The 23,102-nt window shown below is 53.3% G+C and overlaps 1 protein-coding gene across 1 annotated transcript in view; it reads left to right on the top strand.

Annotated features, from left to right (window-relative positions):
* Positions 1-23,102, top strand: part of MAEA (macrophage erythroblast attacher) — a 49,600-nt gene that overhangs the window by 12,817 nt on the left and 13,681 nt on the right. Inside the window, exons 2-4 of the mRNA XM_030920629.1 lie at positions 11,140-11,322; positions 14,550-14,753; positions 19,799-19,921. Coding sequence (XP_030776489.1) covers positions 11,140-11,322; positions 14,550-14,753; positions 19,799-19,921 — 510 coding nt within the window. The remainder of the gene's footprint in view (positions 1-11,139; positions 11,323-14,549; positions 14,754-19,798; positions 19,922-23,102) is intronic.

The raw sequence follows: 23,102 nt of genomic DNA, 5'->3' as shown, positions 1-23,102 counted from the left end.
ATGAAAGATGTCAGTTCCCATTTACATTTGGCATCATCCTGGGGGCTCTAACTAGGACAGTTAGGCAAGGAAAATAAATAAAAGACATTCATACTGGAAAAGAAAATGTAAAGTTGTAATTGCAGATGACATGATCTTCTATATGGAATTCCTAAGGAATACGCTTGGGAACTGGTAGTACTAATAAACTAGTTCGTCAAGGTTGCACAATACAAGATAAGTAAAAATAAGTTATATTTCTTTACCTTGGAAATGATCGAAAAGGAAATTAAAATGTTATTTACAACAGCACCAAAATAATAAGATACTTAGAAATAGGACTTACTGTTATTAAGACAGCAGTACTCCCACAGTTGACCTACAGATTCAGTAGATTTTTGTGTCAAAATCTCAGCTGGCCTTTTTGTGGACATTGACAGCTGTTTTGAAAATTCGTGTGGAAATGCGAGGAGCCATCTTTGAGAAAGCAGTTGTGAGGCCTGCGTTTCCTGACTTCAGTGCTTTCCACGGAGCCGTGGTGATGAAGACTGCACGGTGCTGGCAGAGGGGTCGATGTAGATCAGTGGGGTGGAATCACAAAAGGGTTGATGCACGTCAGCGGGGTGGAATCAGAGTCCAGATGTGAACCCATGCATTCGTGGGAATTGATTTTTAGCGAGGCTGCCAAGATAGGAAAGAATAGTGTTTTCAACAAGTGATGCTGAGATAACTAGATCTCCACAAGCATAAAACGAAGTTGGGCTTCAACCGCACACACCGTATAAAAAAATTAAAATGGGTCAGACTTACACGTAAGACCTAAAATTATAAAGCTCTTAAAGATGTAACTTTTCCTGACATGGAATTAGGCAGTGGGTTATTAGCTACAATGCCTAAAACACACACACACACATGCACACACACAAAATAGGTAAACTGGACGACTAAAATGGGAAGGTTGTATTTCAAAGGACACTGTTGAGGAAGTTTTGCAGACTACCGCTGTGTGCTGAGTGTCTGAGTCCCTCCAGCTCCATGTGCTTAGACCCTAACCTGCCATGGGGTGGTATTTGGAGGTACGGCCTTTGGGAGGTAATTGGGTTTGAAGGTGGTCACGAGGATAGAGACCCAGAGCTGAGATTAGTGTCCTCATAGGAAGACAGAACAGGGCGCTCTCAGCATGCACATACCTGGGAAGGACCACGTGAGGACATCACCAGGAAGAGGGTCCTCACCAGGAACCGCACCGTGCTGGCACCTTGAGGTCAGACATGCAGCCCTCACAACTGTGAGAAATCAGTGTTTGCTGTTTCAGTCGCCCAGTCTGTGATACTTGTTACAGCAGCCCGAGCTGACTAAGACAGTTGCTCAGAACAGGGAGAAAATCTTTGCCAGTCATATATCTGTTAAGGGTTTAGTATTCAGAATAGGTTAGGAACTCTTCTAGTTCATTAATACAAAGGCAAAAGAAACCTTTTTTTTTTTTTGAGGCGGAGTCTCGCTGTGTCACCGAGGCTGGAGTGCAGTGGCGCTATCTCGGCTCACTGCAAGCTCCGCCTCCCAGGTTCACCCCATTCTCCTGCCTCAGCCTCCCAAGTAGCTGGTACTACAGGTGCCCGCCACCATGCCTGGCTAATTTTTTTGTATTTTTAGTAGAGACGGGGTTTCACCATGTTAGCCAGGATGGTCTTGATCTCCTGACCTCGTGATCCCCCACCCCGGCCTCCCAAAGTTCTGGGATCACAGGCGTGAGCCACTGCGCCCGGCCAAAAAAACATTTTTTAAATGAGCACACAATTTTAGCAAACTTCTGCAAAGATACACAAATGACCTCTAAGCACATCATTAATCCTTGGGGAAATACAAACTAAAACCACAGTGAGGTGTTGCTTCATACCCCACCAGAAGGGCTGTAGGAAAATCAATGGCGAGTTGTTGGGTGTGAATGTGGGGAATTGAAATCCTCAAATGTAGCCACCTCGGAAAACAACCTGGCCGTTCTTCAGGTGACACATGGAGTTACCGTAGGACCTGGCAGTTCCTCTCCTCAGCTTATCCCCAAGAGCAGTAGAAACTCTTAAGAATGTCATCCTTGGGCCGGGTGTGGTGGCTCATGCCTGTAATTCCAGCACTTTGGGAGGCCGGGGCGGGTGGATCATGAGGTCAGGAGATTGAGACCATCCTGGTCAACATGGTGAAACACCATCTCTACTAAAAATACAAAAAAAAATAAAAATATTGGCCGGGCGTGGTGGCGTGTACCTGTAGTCCCAGCTACTCAGGAGGCTGAGGCAGGAGGATCTCTTAAACCTGGGAGGCGGAGGTTGTAGTGAGCTGAGATCATGCTACTGCCTGGGCGACAGTGAGACTCCGTCTCAAAAAAAAAAAAACAAAAACAAAGAATGCTATCTCCTTCTCGATAGCAGCCAAAGGTCCATCACTTGTGAATTCCTAAACAAATAGGTGTATGAATACCCTGGAAGACCGCCATGAAGAGGAATGGTGTCGCTGCATGCCACATCACAGGTGAACCTGGTAAACATGCTAAGTGAGAAAAGCCAGATACGAAAGTCCACATCCCGTGAGATTCCATTTATATGGAATCGGTGGTTGATTGCCTGGGTCTGAGGGGACTACAGTGGGTTCCTTTTTTGGAGTGATGAATCTTCTGGAAGTAAAGAGTGATTTGTACAACCTTGTGCTTATTCTAAAAACTACTAAATTGTACACATTAAAAGGGTGAATTGTATGGCCTGTGAATTCTGTCAGTAAAAATTGGTAAAATTAAAAATGACATTGGGATTTTTTGTATGATTCAGCTTAATAGACAACTGAAGAGCATGCTTGCACCATGCTGGCAGGGCAGGGGGCTCCGACGGCGGGGCGGGGGTTCCAGCAGGGCAGGGGGGGGTCCATGGTGTGTAGCTCTGCACATAGGAGTGGGGAGTTTTTAGTCTTGGTCCATAGAAGTAGAATACCTGGGTCAAAGGGTGAGGCCCAGGTTCTGTAGCTCCTGTCAAACCCCACACACCCTCCTCCCCCTGTTGGTAGTGTGGCTCCAGTTTACTGAACCTCCCCGGCGTGTCTTCTGGGAGTCCCATGTGGCTGTCGAGTACTTGAGATGTTGGTCCAAATCGTCGTGTGCTCTCAATGTAAAACACACCCTGGCTTTCCAAGATTTAGTACCAAGAGGGTAAAGAATGTAAAATATCTAATGATTATTTATTATTGTTTTATTTTGTATATTTTTTGTAGAGACGGGGGTGCCTATGTTGCCCAGGCTGGTCTCCAACTCCTGGCCTCAAGCAGTCCTCCCACCTTGGCCTCCCAAAGCACAGGGATTCCAGATATGAGTCACCGTGCTTCGCCCTCAAATTGTTTTATTCATTTATTTATTTGAGACAGAGTCTGGCACTGTTGCCCAGGCTGGAGTGTAGTGGCGTGGTCTCCACTTACTGCAAGCTCCGCCTCCCGGGTTCACGCCATTTTCCTGCCTCAGCCTCCCGAGTAGCTGGGACTACAGCCCCCTGCCACCAAGCCCAGCTAATTTTTTTTGTGTTCTTAGTAGAGACGGGGTTCATCATGTTGGCCAGGATGGTCTCGTTCTCCTGACCTCGTGATCCGCCTGCGTCGGCCTCCCAAAGTGCTGGGATTACAGGCGTGAGCCACCACACCAGGCCCCTGATAATTATTTATGTTGTTTAAATGAACATATTTGGGATGAATTGGGTTAAATAAAATATATTAAAATACATTTCATGTGTTTCTTTGTACTGTGGCTACTAGAAAATATGAAACTATACAAATGTGGCTCACGTACTCTATTGAATGGTACTGCTTTGTGGCTTTATCCTTTTTTTAATCTGCTTTGGCTTCTGAGAGATGTTTTAAAAACAAAAAACTTGTACTGATATTTCTGTCTTTCCGTAGCCGTCCAGATTGATGATGGTTACTAATACTGTGGACTTCTCTTCACCGTCTGATTTTGCTTTCTGTTTCCTATACTTTTGTCTTTGGTTTTTCATTTCTTAGGTGGATCGATAAGGTTTTCTTTGTTCCAGTTAATTTCCTCTTGTGGTTTGTCCAGTTCACAGCCATGCTCCAATTGTGGCAAATCAAAAAGGTCTAGATGTCCTCTGGGGGCACGTTGTCCCTGTGGAGAGCCGCTGCAGTAGGTGAGCCCGGTCCTGGTTAGGGTGCCTTGTGAGTGAGCCCACGTGTGCTGCTGTGCCCAGCTGCTTCCAGGTGGCACGGCCCTCCCTCTGATTGCTGGAGGACTTTTCTGTGTGGGCACACCACGGTTTGTTTACCCGTCCTGGTCAATGGACATTTGGAACTGTGGTGAACAAGCATTCCTGCACCTGTATGTGGATATTCTATGTCCATTTTTCTTGGGAGTGGAATGGCTGAGTCATCTGGTAGGTGTCTTTACCTTTTAAAGAACTAAGTGCTTTTTCCAGAAGGATCATTAGAACGGCGGCCAGCAAGAGTCCAGGTATCCTGGCTCCACAGCATGTGGCGGCGGTCTCTTGACTTGGAACTGTCCTTCTGGGTGCCAGGGTTCTCCAGAGAAACAGCCAGTGGCACCTGTGCGTGTGTGGGTGTGTGCACGCGTGCGTGTGGGTGCGCACGCATGTGGGTGTGTGCGCACATGTGTGGGTGCATGCGTGTGGGTGTGCGTGTGTGTGGGTGTGTGTGTGTGCACATGTGTGCACGTAAGGCGATGTATCACAAAGAATTGGCTGGTGCAGTTATCGAGGCTAAGTCCCAAGCTGGAGACCCAGGAGAGCTGAAGTGTAGTTCCAGTCTGAGTCTCATGGCCTGAGGACCAAGAGGGCTGACAGTAACAGTTTTAACCCAGAAGCTGTCAGGTGGGCGGGAGATTCAGGAAGAGCCAGGGTTTAGTCCAAGTGCAAAGGCCAGAAAAGACCATGCCCCGCCCACAGGAGGAGTTCCTTCTTACCCAGCCTTGCCCTTCCCTTCAGGGTCCTCAGCAGATGGGGCAGGCCCTTCCCCAACGGGATGGCTGTGGGCTTTCCTCAGTCTACCCATTCACATATTAATCCCATCCCAGAATGCTCCCACAGACACACCCAGAATAATACTTGGCCAAATGTTGGGGAACCTGGCAGCGTCAAATGGACCCGTAAAATTCATCATCATCCCTTCCGCTGTGGTCTAATTTGCATTTCCCTGACGACTCATGATGTCGCATGTCTTCCTAGAGATTACTTGCCCTTCATAGAACTTTTTTGTGATGTTCCTGTTCAAACCTTTTCCCCATTAAAAAAATGGGATTGCTAACTGGGCGAGGTGGCGGGCGCCTGTAGTCCTAGCTACTCAGGAGGCTGAGGCAGGACAATCGCTTGAACCCGGGAGGTGACGGTTGCAGTGAGCCGAGATTGCGTCATTGCTCTCCAGCCTGGGTGATGGAGTGAGACTCTGTCTCAAAAAAAAAAAAAAAAAGGGTCGGGGGAGCTTGCTTGTCCTAATACTGAGGCTGCAGGAGTTGGCTGTATTTCAGATGGAAGCCCTTTGTCAGGTGTGCTATGAAGGCCTTCTCCCAGTCTATGGCTCATGTTCTTATTTTCTATATTGTTTTCTGAAGAGGAGAAGTTTTAGTTTTGATAAGGTTCAGAGGATGGATTTTTCTTTTTACACTTGGTGCATTTTGTATCCTTCTAAGAAACCATTGCTTGTCTCAAGGATGGGAAGATTTTCTCCCGTGTTTCCCTCTAAGGAGTTTCACAGTTTGAGCTTTTATGTTTAGGTCCATGATCTATATGGACACACTTGTCGTGGGGATGTGAGGTTTGGGTTGCGGGCCATCCCTTCCTTGTCCTGGCTGTTGCAGAGACTGTCCTTCCCCTCAGTAGCCTTGGCCCCTTGGCTGGATGTAAATGGACCCTGCCTGTGGGTCCTCTTCTGGATTCCCCACCTGCATTGACCCCTGTATCCGTTCCTAGACCAGTGCTGTACTGGCTTGATCACTCTAGCTTTATAAGAAGTCTTGCGGCCGGGCGCGGTGGCTCAAGCCTGTAATCCCAGCACTTTGGGAGGCCGAGACGGGCGGATCACGAGGTCAGGAGATCGAGACCATCCTGGCTAACACGGTGAAACCCCGTCTCTACTAAAAATACAAAAACTAGCCGGGCGAAGTGGCGGGCGCCTGTAGTCCCAGCTACTCGGGAGGCTGAGGCAGGAGAATGGCGTAAACTCGGGAGGCGGAGCTTGCAGTGAGCTGAGATCTGGCCACTGCACTCCAGTCCAGGCGACAGAGCGAGACTCCGCCTCAAAAAAAAAAAAAAAAAAAAAGAAGTCTTGCAATCAGGTGCCATTTATCAAAATTCATTAGAATTTTTTTAACATTTTAAAATTTAAGATATTATTAATGTTACATATATATAAAATTTGCCATCAACCATTTATACAGCAACCACTTTATCCATTTATAGTGTAGACACTGTACCATAAGCACACAGTACAGTCATACCATCTGTATCACTAGGACCCTCTCATCTTGCAAACTGGAAACTCCATAGCCATTGAACAAAACTGCCTCCTCCCCACCCCAGCCCCTGGCATCCACCATTCTGCTTTCTGTGTCTAAGAGTCGGACTGTGTGAGATACCTCACACAAGCAGAGTCATGCAGATTTGTCTTTTCATGATTGACTTTTTTCACTTAGCAGAATGTCCTCAAGATTCATCCATATTACAGCGTGTGAGAGGACTGCCTTCTTTTAAAAGGCTGAATACTATTCCACTGTGTGTTGTGTTAGTTTTCCCCAGGGAGACAGAATTCATACTGTATATTGGTAGATGAGGGGATTTGTTGGGGAATTGGCTCATGTGATTACAGAGGCTGAGTCCCCCAGCAGACTTGCACCCCGGAGACCCTGGGAAGCTGGTGCATGGCTCAGTCCAGAGCCAAAGGCCTGAGAACCCTGGGGGATGCTGGTGCAAGTCCCAATGTCCAAAGGCCAGAGACCCTGGAGTGCTGATGCCAAAGGGCAGGGTCCCAGCTCCAGGAGGGAGAGGAAATTGCTTATCCTCTTCCTTTCTTGTTCTGTCTGGGCCCCAGCAGGCTGGGTGGTGCCACTCACCTAGAGGGCATCTTCCCACTCATCCACCAGTCTCCTCTGGAAAACCCCCACCGGCACACCCAGAAGTAATGCTTCACGGGTTCTCTAGGTATCCCTAATCCAATCAAGTTGATGCCTGAAATGAACCGTTACGTGTGCAGATACAGTCATGTGTCACTTACATGGAAAAGCTCTGAGAAATGCATCATTAGGCGACTTCACTGTGCGAACATCGCAGAACGAACTAACTCACAGGAGCCCAGATGGTGTGGCTGCTGCCTGCTCACACCGTGGTACAGCCTGTGGCTCCTGGGCTGCAAACCTCTACAGCATGTCACTGTGCTGAATACTGCAGGTGGCTGTTCCACGGTGGTGGTTTGCATCATACATATCGAAACATAGAAAAGGTGCAGTGAGAATGCAGTGTCCTAATCTTAATGCGACCACCATCACCTGTACAGTCAGTTGTTGACCAAAATGTCGTTACATGGCGTGTGACTGCCACGTTTTCTTCCTTCATTCCCCTGGCGATGGACATTTGGGTTGCTTCTGCCTCGTGGCTGCCATGAGCACAGCTGTGCAGATACCTCCTAGGACCCTGCCTTCAGTTCTTGTGGCCTGCTGGGGACTCAGGAGCCTAGTGCCTAACGTTCTGAGGAATTGCCTCTGCTCTCCAGACTGTGCCGGGCACATTCCCTGGCCCTGCACGCGGGTCCCTCTGCTCCGCTTCCTGCCGTGGCGTAGCTTTCCGTGTTTAGCAATCGCCATCCTAGCAGACACGAGGTGATGCCTCACGTTTGCACTTGCGTCTGCCACGTGGTTGGTCGTGTGGAGCATCTTGTCATGTACCGCTTGGCCATTGGTTTATCTTCTCTGTAGAAGTGTCTTAAGTCCTTCACCCGTTTTAAAATTGAAGATTTCCTTTGGTTGTGGAGGTGTGGGAGTTTTTAAAGTGCATTCTGGATAGTAGCTTCATATGCAGATCCTGGATTGCAGCTATTTTTTCCCATTTTTTACTCTATTGGTTTTTCCTGCTCTGCAGTTTTTAAGTTTGATGTAGTCCCATTTGTCTCTTTCTGTTGCCTGTGCTATTAGGAATCTATTTTTAATGCTTTACCCCTTTTCACAGTTCTTCTTGTGATACAGTCTGTTAGGTTGCCTGTCCTCATTTGGGCGAGCTGTATTTTCTGCTGGCCCCTCTCTGCAGTGCTGTTTCTTGTGTCTTACATTGTCTTTCTCCATGGATTTGTTGTGTTTGGTCACTAAGCAATATTTCTGAGTAGTTTTTCTCCCAGAAAGGTTTGTGTGTGTTCAGCTTTCAGCCCTTGCATATCTGAAAGTAACTTCAGTTTGTCCTCATTCTTGAGTGATAATTTGGCTCGAGTTAGAGTCTTCAGCATTTCTGAAATTCCACTCACTCGGTCACCAAATGCCCTTTAAGGAGCCTGTAAAGGGGGTGTTGCTAACCAGCCAGCCCAGGCCAGCGTAGGGGAGCTTTTAGGGCCGGGAGTCACGTGCTGGGTCCCCCGGAAGAGGAGGCACTGCTTTCCGGGGCTGGCTTGGCGTCTCTGGGGGGCGTGGTCAGCAGCTGCCCAGCTGGAGTGAGAGGGTCTGCAGCGCTCATCCCCTGAACGCAGATTGGATAGCCCCAGGCCGGCGCTGGAGGAGGAGCAGGAGGAGGAGCGGAGGCAGGGAGGTGGGAGGAGCGTGCGCAGAGGCGTGGGAGGCCTGAGGAGTAAGCGGCTGGATGTGGACCCTGAGACCCGCTGGCAGGGAGGTGGGGTCTTTCCAGTTGGGAAGACACCGTGGCCCCGGTGAGCCCCTCCTGGGCTTCCTTCATGCTCGTGTCCTGCGTAAGCGTGGCGAGTTCTGGGCAGGGCCTCTTTGCCTTGCACTGGGAGTTCCTGCCCGTAGCACATCAGCTGCCCGGAGCTCTGCCCTGTGCCTGAGCAGCGTAAGCACGGCGGTGAGGGGGATGGCCCACCAGGGATTGGACAGTCCGGAAAGGCCCGTTCCCGCGTGGAACTTGAATGCAGCTGAGGGACGTCCAGAGAGGCCTTTCCTTTCCTGGTGGCATTCTGGAATGTGCTGGTGTGTGGATGCTGTGTGGGTTCCTCCGTGCGAGCGAGGGTGGTTGTGCCTCTTTGTCTATCCGTCTAATGGCAAAGACTTTCTGTCCTGCTCGTGTGAGACCCCGGCATGGCAGAGCGAAGACTGAGTGTGCTTTGCGTCCTTTAGAAATTCCGCCTCGTGGCAGGACACGCTCAGATACGGTCTCCAGTGGGAGAGTCGCGTGGCGCAGGCCGGTGTCCAGCTGTGGTGTCAGGGCCTCGGGGACCTTTGGGGCCTTCCCCAGTGGGTCTGGTTGAACTTGCTTGCACTGGTCAGGTATTTATGGAGAGCTGAAGTGCTGTCTGCTGTGACTTCCCATCACTGGATGTAGAGCAGAGAAAAATAATTTCTCCCATCTTTCCTAAGGGGTGCTGAATCCTTGGGAGAAATCTTGAAGGTGGGCAGTGTGGGTGATGGGACCCCAGGCCGCGTGGCACCAGCAAGCTTGGTTCCGGATGGCACACACGGTGCCTGGCTTCGAGTCCGTCTCCTGTTGTCACTGCTTTGTGAGTTGGTTAAACGTGTTGTACCTTGACAGCTTCCGTGCCTTCCTTCTCAACATCCTAAGACTCATTTGCTCACCAGTAAGTGTGAGTCCTACTCGGTAGCAGACGGTGATGCTGGCTGCCATTTGCATGCCCTCCTGTGTGGCTGTCTGGTGTGAACGAGAATGTGTGTACACTGTCACCTGTGGTGGGTCCACGTCGGCCCTGGGGGATGTCTGATTGGAGGGCAGCTGGGGCCAGGCTGAGTGGGGAGTGGCAGCGGGGGGGGAATGGCTCAGAGCTGGCCTTGCCACCTGCCTCCTGCCCCTGCTTTTGGGGGAAAGTCTGGGGAAGAACCCTGCTGTGTGACTCCTTCCTTGGCTGAAGCCAGTCCAGTCTCTGTTGCCCTGGCTGTCCCAGTCCTGGGAAGCCCAAGTGCTGAGCTGTGTCCAGGTCTCCCTCACTGCAGCCCTGCCTTCCTCACGTGACCTCACGGCTAAGCACAGTGGCTGACACGAGGTCGAGGCCCGCCCAGGGCCAGGGGAGCAGGCAGTGCCCGAGAGTCTGTCCCCCATGGTTGGGCACAGCTGGAGATGCGGCAGAGGTGGAGCGCTTGTTCCAGCACAGCTGCAATGGCAGAGTTGGGCCCAGTGCTCCCGGGCAGCAGCATGGCCGTGTTGCTGACGCGCTGTGCGGTGAGCTGCTGGCTGCCAGCGCAGCTAGGACTACGGGCAGTGTTTCCTGCGAGAGCCCGGCCACGGCAGCTGGGGAGCGCTGGGGCGTGATTCTGTCATTCATGCTGCTTTCAAACCGTAGAGCACAGGGAACGGGCAGAGAACTCAGCAGCGCTTCTCTCCAGAGGGACAGAAAACTAACGATGACGTTAAGATTCTCCTTGATACACTTATTTTCCATAGGGAATGGATGATTTTTATGAGTGGGAAGGCAAATGCTCTTGTGCAGGAGGGTGTGAGTTGTGCGCTGTGGCTTCACCTGCGTGTTTGAGGCTTGCTGTGCCCAACCCCAACCCCTGTGGAGCCCACACCCCGTGCACTCTTGTCCCTGCCCGGCCCGGCCTCATGTGGTGGTGCCTGCAGCCGCACCAGCCTAGCTGATCACCGGCCAATCCTGTGTTTTACCGTCTGATGGCCTCACGCCCTGGTCACTCCTCTCCTGTTTGGAAATTTCTTGGACTGTTCATTATTCTGGATGAACTTTGGGATTATTTTGCCTACATACACTTACAATGTTTTTGGCAAAAATTGGGGTTGCTTCTCATCCAGGGATGTGGAGTGGCTCTCCGCTCACCAGGGCTTTTGTGGGTCTTGGTTGAGGTTTAGAGTAGATCCTTTGAGACCACGAACCTCCTGAGACTTCTGCCTCTGCAAGTGCCATGAGGAGACGTGGTGTGTCCTGGGTGCGGGGCTGGTGGGGCTCACACCAGGGGAGCGGTTCCTCACCATCCTCCTTCCTCTCTAGGTGCCCTACGAGACGCTGAACAAACGCTTTCGCGCCGCTCAGAAGAACATTGACCGAGAGACCAGCCACGTCACCATGGTGGTGGCCGAGCTGGAGAAGACACTGAGCGGCTGCCCCGCCGTGGACTCCGTGGTCAGCCTGCTGGACGGCGTGGTGGAGAAGCTCAGCGTCCTCAAGAGGAAGGTTGGTCCCGCCCGGCGGTCCCTCTTTGGCCGGGGGCACGGACACCCCTTTTGTCTTGAAAATGAGGCCTAAGACAGGCAAGCTGCTATGGTGGGAACGTGGGAGGTGTGGTTGGGGGCCCTCTTCCCTGCTGCTTGCCTTCTGGGGCCACTGTCAGCTGAGCAGGCCAGCTTCCTGTTCCTGTAGGGACTGTATTGTCTTGTTCCAGGAGTGTCCAGAGCCCAGGCCACAGGGAGGCCAGGATGTACAGCAGGTTGATTGATTTTTTTTTTTTTTTTTTTTTGAGATAGAGTCTTGCTCTATCACTCAGGCTGGAGTTCAGTGGTGCGATCTTGGCTCACTGCAGCCTCCATGTCCTGGGTTCACGCAATTCTCCTGCCTCAGCCTCACGGGTAGCTGGGAATACAGGTGCGTGCCACCGTGCCTGGCTAATTTTTGTATTTTTAGTAGAGATGGGGTTTCACCATGTTAGCCAGGCTGGTCTCGAACTCCTGGTCTCAGGTGATTCACCTGCCTTGGCCTCCCAAAGCTGGGATTACAGGCGTGAGCCACTGCACCTGGCCTGATTGATTATTTTTAGATGAAATTTCACCTCCAAGGAGAGTGTGGAGTTCCTTGTCACTGGGATTGGTGGACAGCGGCATTGGGACTAATCTGGCCCACTGAAGACACCCAGAAAGTGGGATAAGATATCTTGAAACATCGCACTAGAATATGAAACAGAAAGGAATCACCAGGCCAGAACCGGCGGGCAGGGAGTCAGAGGTGAGCAGCGAGAGACTGCTGTTGCCCCCAGAGTGTTGGCCAGGCCAGATGGAGGTAAGGACCGATGACTCAGGCCATGGAAAGTGGGGCCCAGTGGAGAGAAGCTGGGACCCCACAGTATTACAGCTCAGGGTGGGGTGTACCAGCAGTGGACTGGCATTGACAGTGTTGCAGCTTAGGTTCAGAGGACTGGGGTGATCGGAGACCCTTAGTCTTCACTCCAGTGAGGTGGTCCCGGCTGGAGTCTGGTGGTGCCTTCCAGCTCCAGGTAGGGTCAATTCAGATTCTTCCATGGGGAGAATACCTTCAATATGGGCATACGATGATTCTTAGATTCTGAGTTTTCAAGTACAACATGCAGCACAGAGACAGCCTGGGCGCCAGTGATACCCTGTCTCAAGACACCACGGTGGATTGGAGACCCAGCAGACAGTAGACAGAGGGCTGCACGGACTGCAGGTGTGGGGGCTGCCAGGTGCCACACCTTACTGTGCTTAAAGAACAGAAAGAGGCTGGGCGTGGTGGCTCACGCCTGGAAAGCACTGTGGAAAGCTGAGGCAGCAGAATCACTTGAGTCCAGGAGTTTGAGACCAGCCTGGGCAACATAGGGAGACCCCATCTCCACAAAACATAAAAAAAATAGCCAAGGGTACTGGTGACCTCCTGTAGCCCCAGCAGTTACTCAGGAGGCTGAGGCAGAAGGATTGCTTGAGCTCAGAAGGTCAAGGCTGCAGTGAGCCATGATCGTGCCACTGCACTCTCTAGCTGGGCGATAGTGAGACCCTATCTCAAAAGAGTTTGAAAATCTCTGCAGGGAACAGAAAGTATGAAAAGTGATTTAAGACTGGACGCCGTGGCTCACTTTGGAAGGGCGAGGCAGGTAGATTGCTTGAGCCCAGGAGTTTGAGACCAGCCCGGGCAATATGGCGAAACTCCATCTGTACAAAAAATATTAGCCAGGTGTGGTGGCACACACCTGTAGTCTCAGCTACTTGGGAGGCTGAGGCAGGAGAATTGCTTGAGCCCAGGAGGTCGAGGCTGCAGCGAGCAGAGATTGTGTCACTGTACTCCAGCCTGGGCAGCAGAGCGAGACACTGTCTTAAAAAAAAAAAAAAAGTGATTGGCCAGGCACAGTGGCTGGTACCTGTAATCCCAGCACTTTGGGAGGCCGAGGCAGGTGGATCACCTGAGGTCAGGAGTTCAAGACCAGCCTGGCTAACATGACGAAACCCCGTCTCTATTAAAATACAGAAAAATTAGCTAGGCATGGTGTGCACCTGTGGTCCCAGCTGCTCGGGAGGCTGAGGCGGGAGAATCACTTGAACCCAGGAGCTGGAGGTTGCAGTGAGCTGAGATCGCACCACTGCACTTCAGCCTGCACAGAGACTCTGTCTCTTAAAAAAAAAAAGGGAGAGATTTAGAGTTTAAAAAGAATTAAAACTTCAATAAATGGGAAATAACAAAAGTGAAAAACTCAATGTTTGCCTATAACAGTTCAACAGCTAACAGCTAGACAAAGCTAAAGACGGAATTAGTGAACTGGAGGGTGGGTCTGAAGTAATGATCTAGAATGGAACACAGAGATTGAAAAATCAAAGTGGCTGTGAGAATAAAGCACAGAATAGAGCAGAAAGCTGCGGTGTGTTTCACCAGAGCCCACGAGTGGGCGGGGACAGAGGTGGTGCTGGGAGAGTGAGCAAGGCTTCAGAACTGATGAGTACCACCAGGTCAGAATCCTACACAGGGTAAGTGGAAATAAACCGACATGGTGGAATCGAAGAAAACAGACAGAGAAATATTTGAAAATCAACTAAGGGCAAAAGATCACTTCCAAAGGGGCAACAGACATCAGGACAGCTGATTTCTGCACAGCAGTTGGAAGCCAAGATTCGTAGAATGTGCTGAAAGAAGCCAGCCCGAGTCCTGGATCTGTCCAGTAGTCTGTTGCTGTGCGTGCTGTTAAACTGTAATGAAGAATTCAGTTCCTCAGTTGCACCACTGCCCTTCAGTGTGTGGCAGCCACATGGGCTGGTGGCAGCTATGTTGGGCAGCCCAGGCCTGGAACGTTTCTATCTAGCTTGATTCATTTTTAACAAAATTGACTTTAAGAAAAAAAGCATTGCGAAAGATTTGTTAAAGTCACCTTTTAACGATAAACAGTTTAACCAGAAAGGCATAGCAAATTTAAAGTTGCGTGCATCTGGCAACATGGCTTCAGGGTACGTTAATATAAAGCCAGAACTAACAGAGAGAAGCTGCAGATCCAGGTGGTGGATTTTTCACTGCCTTGGTCTGCAGCTCTTGGGCCGGGCACACCTGCCTGGCGGACTCGGTAGAGCGTGGTTTTTCCTTGTCCCGCGATCCCCGCTTTTCTCCTTGTGGGTTGGGGCAGCCTGGCCTCCCGTGGCGCAGGGCTGCAGGGCGTCCCTGTCCTGACCGGGTCTCTGTTGTGTGTGGCTCAGGCGGTGGAGTCCATCCAGGCCGAGGACGAGAGCGCCAAGCTGTGCAAGCGCCGGATCGAGCACCTCAAAGAGCACAGCAGTGACCAGCCCGCGGCGGCCAGCGTGTGGAAGAGGAAGCGCATGGACCGCATGATGGTGGAGCACCTGCTGCGCTGCGGCTACTACAACACAGCCGTCAAGCTGGCGCGCCAGAGCGGCATCGAGGTGGGTGCCCATGTGCGTGTGTTCCCCTCCCCCTGTGTGTGTCCCCCTTCCCCCCATGTGCATGTCCCCACCCCCGTGTGCGTGTGTTCCCCTCCCTCCAGTGTGTGTGTCACCCTCCTCCCATGTGCGTGTGTTCTCCTCCCCCCATGTGCGTGTCCCCGTCCCCGCCATGTGCGTGTTTCTCCCCGGCCCCGTGTGTGTCTGCGCGGTGGTGAGGGCCTCATCCCTAGATGAGAGGCCCTGACCCTTTGTGGAAACGCAGCGGGGGCTTCGTCTTCTGAAGGCAGAAAGTCAGTGTCTAAGCGGCTCTCCAGGTTCTTCTCATTTCCCTGTGGCGTCTCCACACATCCTGCTTAGGATTTTCCCGCCTGATACCTGCACCCTGGGTTTCGCACTGGCACATGCTCCCTTGCTGCCTTGTGAGGGCTTTGCCTTTATCTTAGGCAGGGTGCGTTTTCCGTGTTTTCTGTGTCACCCTGGTTGGCTGTAGAAACGTGGCACCCTTGCCCTCCACGGGTACAGCTGAGCAGACACCAGACGGTGCTGCCCTCTGCCCTCGGCTGCCTTGATAGACTCTTCTGCACCTTTGGGCCAGGTTAACTGGGGCAGCCCCTCCGCCATCGGGCATTTGTCCACCGCCGTGGGGGCCCATGGCAGTTGGAGCCTCCTAGACCAGCACTTGGGCCCATCGCCCTTGCCCCTGTCCAGATCCCGCTGTGGGTGCACGGGCTCACCTGACTCAGGTTAAGGTGGCATCCGTATTCCATTTGACTAAGATGACAACGCTTGAGAACCTCTCAGGCAGCATTTGTGCGAGAGGAGCGTGCCCCATGGCTTGCCCCGAGCCCAGCCTCCCCATGCCCGGCCATGCACCTGGCCCCACAGGCCTCCCTCCCATGCCACTTCCTGCCACGGCTCCTCAGCCCACCTCTTCCCTGCTTCTGCCTAACCAGGGGTCTTCTCTTTCCACGGCTTAAATCCCACCCACATGTGTGTGGCTCCCACCTGGGGCATGATGGACCTCAGCCCTGGCCACATTCAACCCCAGCACAAGGCTCCCTTCCCAGCCTTGGAGGCGGCCTCACATTTTGCAGTCCAAGGCCTCAGGTGCCCGTGGGGCCACACTCACGTCCCCATGCAGCCATCTGCAGGCCCTGCTGGCTCACAGCCTCCCCCACACTCCCATCCCACTCCTGCCCAGCTCCCCTGCCCTGTGGTACTCCAGACTCACCCCCAGGCCCACCCAGCCCCACACTCCAGACTCATCCGCAGGCCTCACACTCCAGACTCACCTGCAGGTCCACCCCAGCCCCCACACTCCAGACTCACCTGCAGGTCCACCCTGGCCCCCACACTCTGGACTCGGCTGCAGACCTGCCCGGCCCCACACTCTGGACTTGCCTGCAGGCCCACCCGGCCCCACACTCCAGACACATCCGCAGGCCTCACACTCCAGACTCACCTGCAGGTCCACCCCAGCCCCACACTCTGGACTCACCCGCAAGCCCCACATTCCGGACTCACCCAGAGACCCACCTGGCTCCCCCACTCACTGGCTCCTGTCCTCGGCATTTGTCCCGAGCCTGGTTCAGCTTCTCTCAAATGCTGCCATCCCACCCGTGCCTTCTCCCCACTGCTGCACGGTCTCCCTGCTCGTGTGTGTGCAGTGTCCATCCTGTCCTCTAGGAGGGGAGTGGCGAGCAGCTGACCAGTGGGCAGGGTGAGCGAGTGAGTCCTCGTGTCCTGGAGGCACTCACCTGCCCAGACCCGCTCAACGCTGTCACTCTCGGCACCCCTGGGGTGTGGCGTCTCGGTTCACAAACGTGAATGTGACATGTCATAGCTGTGCCGTGAGTGGATCTGCCAGATGGCAAAGTACACTGGTTCTCTGCAGTGGCCAGGGCTGGTGCCCACAGCTGCCCTGCGGTCTTGTCAAGTGTCTGAGGTCTCCAGATCATGACTCACAGCTGCTCCGGTGTGCACCGAGCATTCTTGTCACTGGACGAGGTCGTCTGTGTTGCCTCTGCTGCGCTGCCTACTGGGCTCCTGTGGCCCCCATCTGGTGCCATGTTTCCTCCACCTGGGTGTCAGGGAAGGGCATTCTCACCTGCACCTGCCAAGGCTTACGTGACTGACAGTGGGGCAGGCACATGTCAGCTCCGGTGCCCCTGTCCCACATGCCTGTCCCACCCACCTGCCTCCCTGGCCCTGTGTGCCTGGCTTCCCCCAATGCACAGGCCCTCACTCCGTGCTGCCCACATGTCCTGGCTGTTTGGGGCGGCCCCTCAGTGTGTTCACAGATAAACTGGCTCTCCTCTCCTAAATGTCCAGCACACTGTCCTTGCAACCTACGGGGTGTGGCCACGCACATCTGGAGGTGCCTGCTGAAGCATAAGCTGTGGGTGCCCCTGGCCCCAGGGAACTTGTGCTGTGTTGGGGGAGAGAGGCGTGAGGTGAAAGAAGGAGGTCCTGTGGTGGGCACAGGCCGCATGTTCCACAGAGGTGCGTAGAGCAGGGTGGATATGGGAGGGCTGATGATTCTAAGGCCAGCTGGAGTAGGTCTCAGCAGGATGAGACAGGCTAGACTCGAGGTGTTGGGGCACCCTGAGCGTGTCCCAAAGAGGGCCTGGAGCTACTGTATGGAAGAAGGCGGGCGTGTGCAGAGTCCACGAGGACCGGGTTGCGGGGGAGGAGTTATTCCTGCTGAGATGCTCCAGAGGGTATTGAGCTGAGGAATCCTTTTTGACCACAGGCCACCACAGCACTAGGAGGCCCCGGGGAAGGTGCTGCTGTGGCCGAGGGGGAACTGCCAGGCTGTGGAAATGTAAACCCCTGCTGCACTGGTCAGACCTGGACTTCCTGTAGGGGGCGCCATGGAATTCCCACACGGGACCCCTAGTTTCATACCTGTGCACCAAAATTCCTGTGCACCAAAATTCCTGTGCACCAAAATTGGAGACATAACAAACTTAGGAAAATACCCTCATGCTCTGGATTGGAGGAAGGTCCCAGACGAGACAGGACAGGAAGGCTGCCGCCGAGGGAAGGCCACCCAGGAAGAGGACAGGAAACTGCCGTCCAGGGAAGGCCGCCCAGGAACAGGACAGGAAACTGCCGCCCAGGAAAGGCCGCCCAGGAACAGGACAGGAAGGCTGCCGCCGAGGGAAGGCCGCCCAAGAGAGCACCAGGCTGCCTTGAGCCCAGGAGTTTGAGACCAGCCTGGGCAACAAAGTGAGAACCCTTCTCTACAAAATTTTTTTTTAAATCAGCTGGAAGTGGTGGCGGGCACCTGGGGTCCCAGCTACTCTGGAGGCTGCAGTGCGAGGATCACTTGAGCCCAGGAGGTGGAGGCTGCAGTGAGCCAAGATCTCACCACTACACTCCAGCCTGGGCAACAGGACGACACCCTGTTTCAAAACAAACAAGCAAAAGTCAGCGTGAGCATTTTGTGTGAGACAGAAAACCAGTTCACTTAGACGGTTTCCAGTTTCAGTTGACGTACAAGTCTGCTGCCAGCTGGCCTCACATCTTTCCTGTGACTCACAACCAGAGACCCAGACACTGGAGAAACCCTCAGTGAGAGAGATCCAGCTGGGTTCAGTTCAGACCCTGAGGCTGTGCGGATGGGACATGAGGCAGGAGACAGACCAGGAGCCACCTCCTGAAATTTAGAGCAAAACTACAAAACAAGGCCGTTGGGAGACCAGGGTGGGAGGATCACTTGAGCCCAGGAGTTCAAGACCAGCCTGGGCAATGTGGCAAGACCCTATTTCTATAAAAATAAAAAATTAACTGGGCGTGATAGTGTGTGCCTGTAGTCGCAGCTACTCAGGAGGCTGAGGTGGCATGATCACCTGAGCCCAGGAACTTGAGACAACAGTGAGCCATGATCTCACTATGGCATTCCATCCAGTCTGGACAAGAGAGCAAGACCCTGTCACCAAAAAAAAAAAAAAAAATTTTTTTAAGTTGCAAAACAAAGCAAGACTTTGTGGGAGACCCAACATTCGCCTGCCATGAAGGGGCTTCAGCAAAGAGAAATCATCAAAGCAAACATGCAAGAAAACACGATGAAGGGGTTTCAGAAAAGAGAAATCATCAAAGAAAAGATGCAAGAAAACAACGCTATGAGGGGTTTCAGAAACGGGAAATCATCAAAGAAAACCGCGTGTCTGTGAGGCCGGTGTCCAGACATGGGGCTGTGGGACCCTCTGTGAGGCCGGTGTCCAGACATGGGGCTGTGGGACCCAGGGGTAATCTGTGGCCTCACCCTAGGCCGTTGGGTCTTGGGCCGTGTGCAGGTGGAGGTGCTGCCCTTGGTCCCACTGGGGAAAGTCGGGAGTCATTGCTGCTGAGGACCACGTGAGCGCTCACCCCCAGCCTTGCGGTGCCTGGTGGAGTCCCGGGCTGGCTGCTGTCCTGCCTCAGCCGGTGACCATGGGTTTCACTGCTGGGCACTGAGCACCCACCCCCTGTGCCCGGCCACTCGCAGAGCCTCGATGCTAAGCCTGGGTTACTTTGGGTTTCTCTTTTTTTATGTGTAAATCATGGGTTGTAACTACCGTGATACTAGTCATAATGTGTTTATATATTATTTAGCATGTTATTTTTCACTTACTGTTGATTTTGAAATGAGGGGGCTGCCCAGGGAGGGGCTGTAGATGTGCTGGGGGGCTGTGGGGAGTGGAGATGAGGCCGCCGGGCACGTGTCCTGGCCCCACCTGGTACGTGTCCTGGCCCTGCCTGCGTATGTGTCTCTGCAGCTCCTCTCCATGGGACAGGCGAGGCCAGCCTGGCTCCCTTGCCTGGCCGTGGCTGCTGTCCACGTGAGCGTCTGACCTTTTGGTCCTTGGGGGCTATTCTGTTTCTCGGATCTCAGAGTAGCCCCGAGTAGTCCATGAGTGCTGACTCACGGTGTGGACTGGAGATGCATCTCGAGTGGGAGCTGGTGCTGGGCCCTGCCTCGTGGAGGCCGGGGTGCGGGAGGGTGGCATGGGGGCCTTGAGCCAGCACATTCTGACCAGGAGCTGCTTCCTTCTTCTAAGGACCTAGTGAATATTGAGATGTTCCTGACGGCCAAAGAGGTGGAGGAGTCCCTGGAGAGGCGTGAGACGGCCACCTGCCTGGCCTGGTGCCATGACAACAAGTCCCGGCTGCGGAAGATGAAGGTGCACAGACTCCCAGGTTGGGGTGGGGTGGGTCGGGGCCGAGGCCGCGCCACCCGCCCTGCAGCCAGCACCCCCTCGCCTGGTGGTTCACAGTAGTTTGGTTTTGGTTTGTAAGGTGGGGGTTGGGTTTGGGAGTTTTTTTGCTGGTTGTGTTATACTTTTAGGCTAAAATCCGGAAAAGTGCACCTCATTTGGCATTGCAGTTTGCATACACCTGGCATGAGGCTCAGAGGGATCGGTTATGGGAGGCTGACCACGTGCACATAGCATGTTTGGGGCTGCTGGACTTGGAACCTGGAGACACATCAGTCCTGCTCCATGGGGGCTGCTCCGTGGGCTCCCTGCAGTCAGTTATAGACACAGAAAAGCTGGTTGGAAAGCCATTCTCCATCTGCGAGGCTGCAGCACTCTGGGCTGTGATACTGTTAATGAATACCCACTTTTCTTTTTTTCTTTTTTTTTGAGACGGAATCTTGCTTTGTCACCAGGCTGGAGTGCAGTGGCGCGATCTTGGCTCACTGCAATGTTTGCCTCCGTCTTTAAGCGATTGTCTTGCCTCGGCCTCCTGAGTAGCTGGGATTACAGGCACGCGCCACCATGCCCAGCCAATTCTTGTATTTGTAGTAGACATGGGATTTCCCCATGTTGGCCAGGATGGTCTCAATCTCCTGACCTTGTGATCCGCCTGCCTCAACCTCCCAAAGTGCTGGGATTACAGGAGTGAGCCACTGTGCCCGGCCAAGTACCCACTTTTCTAGAGACCAAAAGAGGCTTAAAAAATGGACTGTTAAACAACAGAATTTAAACCTGCTTATTAAAAGGCATTGTCACTCTAGGGGCTTGCTGAAATATATTAACACCTCTGCCTCCATTAGCAAAACTCTTCTGTTTTCTAAACTGAGCACTGCTTTAACCCCACCCTGGCTGAGTTTGGCAGGGTGCACACAGTTACCAGCCAGGAGTGACACACTGCCACTCAGGGCCACCAAAACAAGCACGAAGCAAAGACGGGGTGCAAAGCGGAGCGGCCATGGCTCCCCTGAAGAGAGTGAGGATGTTGGTGTGGAAACCCTGAAAGGAAAGCCAGAATTGATATGTAACCCACGGCCCCAGCACACAGTGCCGGCCCCACATTACCTCCCAGAGAGCCGGCACACGCCTCACGGTGGGAACTCTGCCGGGGCCATTTCATGTGGACGTCAGAGGGAAGATAGGTTCTTGGTGCTGCCAGGATATTTCTGCAAGCCCTAGTTACCTACCAGACAGTGTTGCTGGAGGGTGTTGGGGGCTTGCTGCAGGCACATGACCTGTCTGAAGCTGCTATGGGGACAGGCAGGGCCAGGACTTGGGGCCCTGAATGCGTGCCTAGGGGATGAGTATGCCTGGTGTTGGATAAAGTTGAGATTGGTGTTGGATGAGTTGAGATTGGATGCCTGGCAGATGAGTGTGTCTGGTGTTGGATGAAATTGAGATTGGATGCCTGGTGGATGAGTGTGCCTGGTGTTGGATGAGTTGAGATTGGTTGAACGTGCCTGGTGTTGGATGAGTTGAGATTGGTTGAGCGTGCCTGGTGTTGGATGAGTTGAGATTGGTTGAGCGTGCCTGGTGTTGGATGAGTTGAGATTGGTTGAGCGTGCCTGGTGTTGGATGAGTTGAGATTGGTTGAGCGTGCCTGGTGTTGGATGAGTTGAGATTGGATGAGCGTGCCTGGTGTTGGATGAGTTGAGATTGGTTGAGTGTGCCTGGTGTTGGATGAAATTGAGACTGGATGGGACCTGAATCCATGTTTGGATGCTGTCCGGAAATGAGCCCTGAAGACTCCAAATGACACGAAAACATGCCCGGTATGAGATGCAGCTGAGCCAGGCAGGGTATATGGCTGTCTGTGTGGTCTGCTCATATGTGCACGCACGCCAGGGAGCATGTGGGGAGACAGGGAGGAGCCAGACGGTGCTCTCGTGGGTCCCTCGGACCAGCCATGAGAGCCTCGATGGGAAAAGAAACTTGAGGCCCAAGTTTCACCTGGCTGGGAAATGGATTTCACAGGCCTGGGTGGGCGAGTGGCCCTGAAGCCCGTGAAGCAGTGATTTGTGTGCCGCACGTCTGTACGAAAGCCACACAGAGCCATCAGTGTGGGCGCCTGTCTCAGGGTGGGCACAGCCTTGGTGCTCCATGCCGTATGGGACAGTGTAGACTCGGTGTTTTAGATTTGGGTCTGAATACCTAAGTTTCACGACATCGACACACGTGTTAGTGGACCAATTGAAAGTAACCTACTAGAGCAAAAGGTGCCATTGAAAAGCAGGTTTGAGGTGTCCACTGTGTGAAGCAGTAACCTAGAGTGGGCGCAGAGTCCTGCTCTTCTAGAGCACCCCCTCGGCAGCTGCTTCCTGCCTTTAGACAGAGCCCCAGCACTCGCCTGCTCTAGACATGGCAGCCATCAGGCGGCCCCTGGGAGGCAGGTGGGGCCCTGGTGGGGAGCCTCTGTCTTTTCCCGCTGGCCCTCTCCTTGCTCTCCGGCCAGGCTGGCTCTGAAGGGAGTGGAGTGCTGACCAAAGTCTGTCTACTGATTAGTGGGGTGGGGACTGGGGACCCTTCAGTGACCTTGTGCCTCTGGGCTGGTTTGTACCAAGCCTGGCACTCGCCACCCAGAGCCTGTGCCACTGCTGGGGTCAGAGACAGTCCTCCTGCCCCAGTTTGGAGCAAACCTGTGAGTTCTGCATACAACCTGTTGACCTGTCTGTCTAGGGACACAGGGCGGTGAGGGGCTGAGGGCACAGGGCAGGGGCAGCAGGGCAGGGACCTGAGCCCCTCTGAGCCCCACCCTGGAAGGCAGGTGGCTCTCGGCGCCTTGGCTGGCCCCCCGGGGGTCTGGGCAGCCCCTCCCCACACCCACGCGGAGCCACTGCTGTGGGTGCTCTGTGTGTTGGGGCAGCAAGGCTGGCAGGCAGGGTGGGCTGGAGCACAGGTGGCCCCTCAGAAAGCTCAGTGGGAAAAGCTCTGGGAAATGGAAGTGATGAGCTTCGACTTAAATACAGTGATCCGGGGTGGATTCATTTGCCACGTAGAGTTTCTGTTCATGCCATCCTGAGATCCAGACCCTGTGAACTCAGAGTGACAAATGTGGCCCCATCCCAAGACGTGCTCCGTGGTGCCCCCGCCTATATCCTGTTTGCGGGGT

This window comes from Rhinopithecus roxellana, chromosome 2, assembly GCF_007565055.1.
Source record: "Rhinopithecus roxellana isolate Shanxi Qingling chromosome 2, ASM756505v1, whole genome shotgun sequence".
NCBI lineage: Eukaryota > Metazoa > Chordata > Mammalia > Primates > Cercopithecidae > Rhinopithecus > Rhinopithecus roxellana.
Note: the sequence above shows the minus strand (reverse complement) of the source record. Positions and strands in the feature narration are given on the sequence as shown.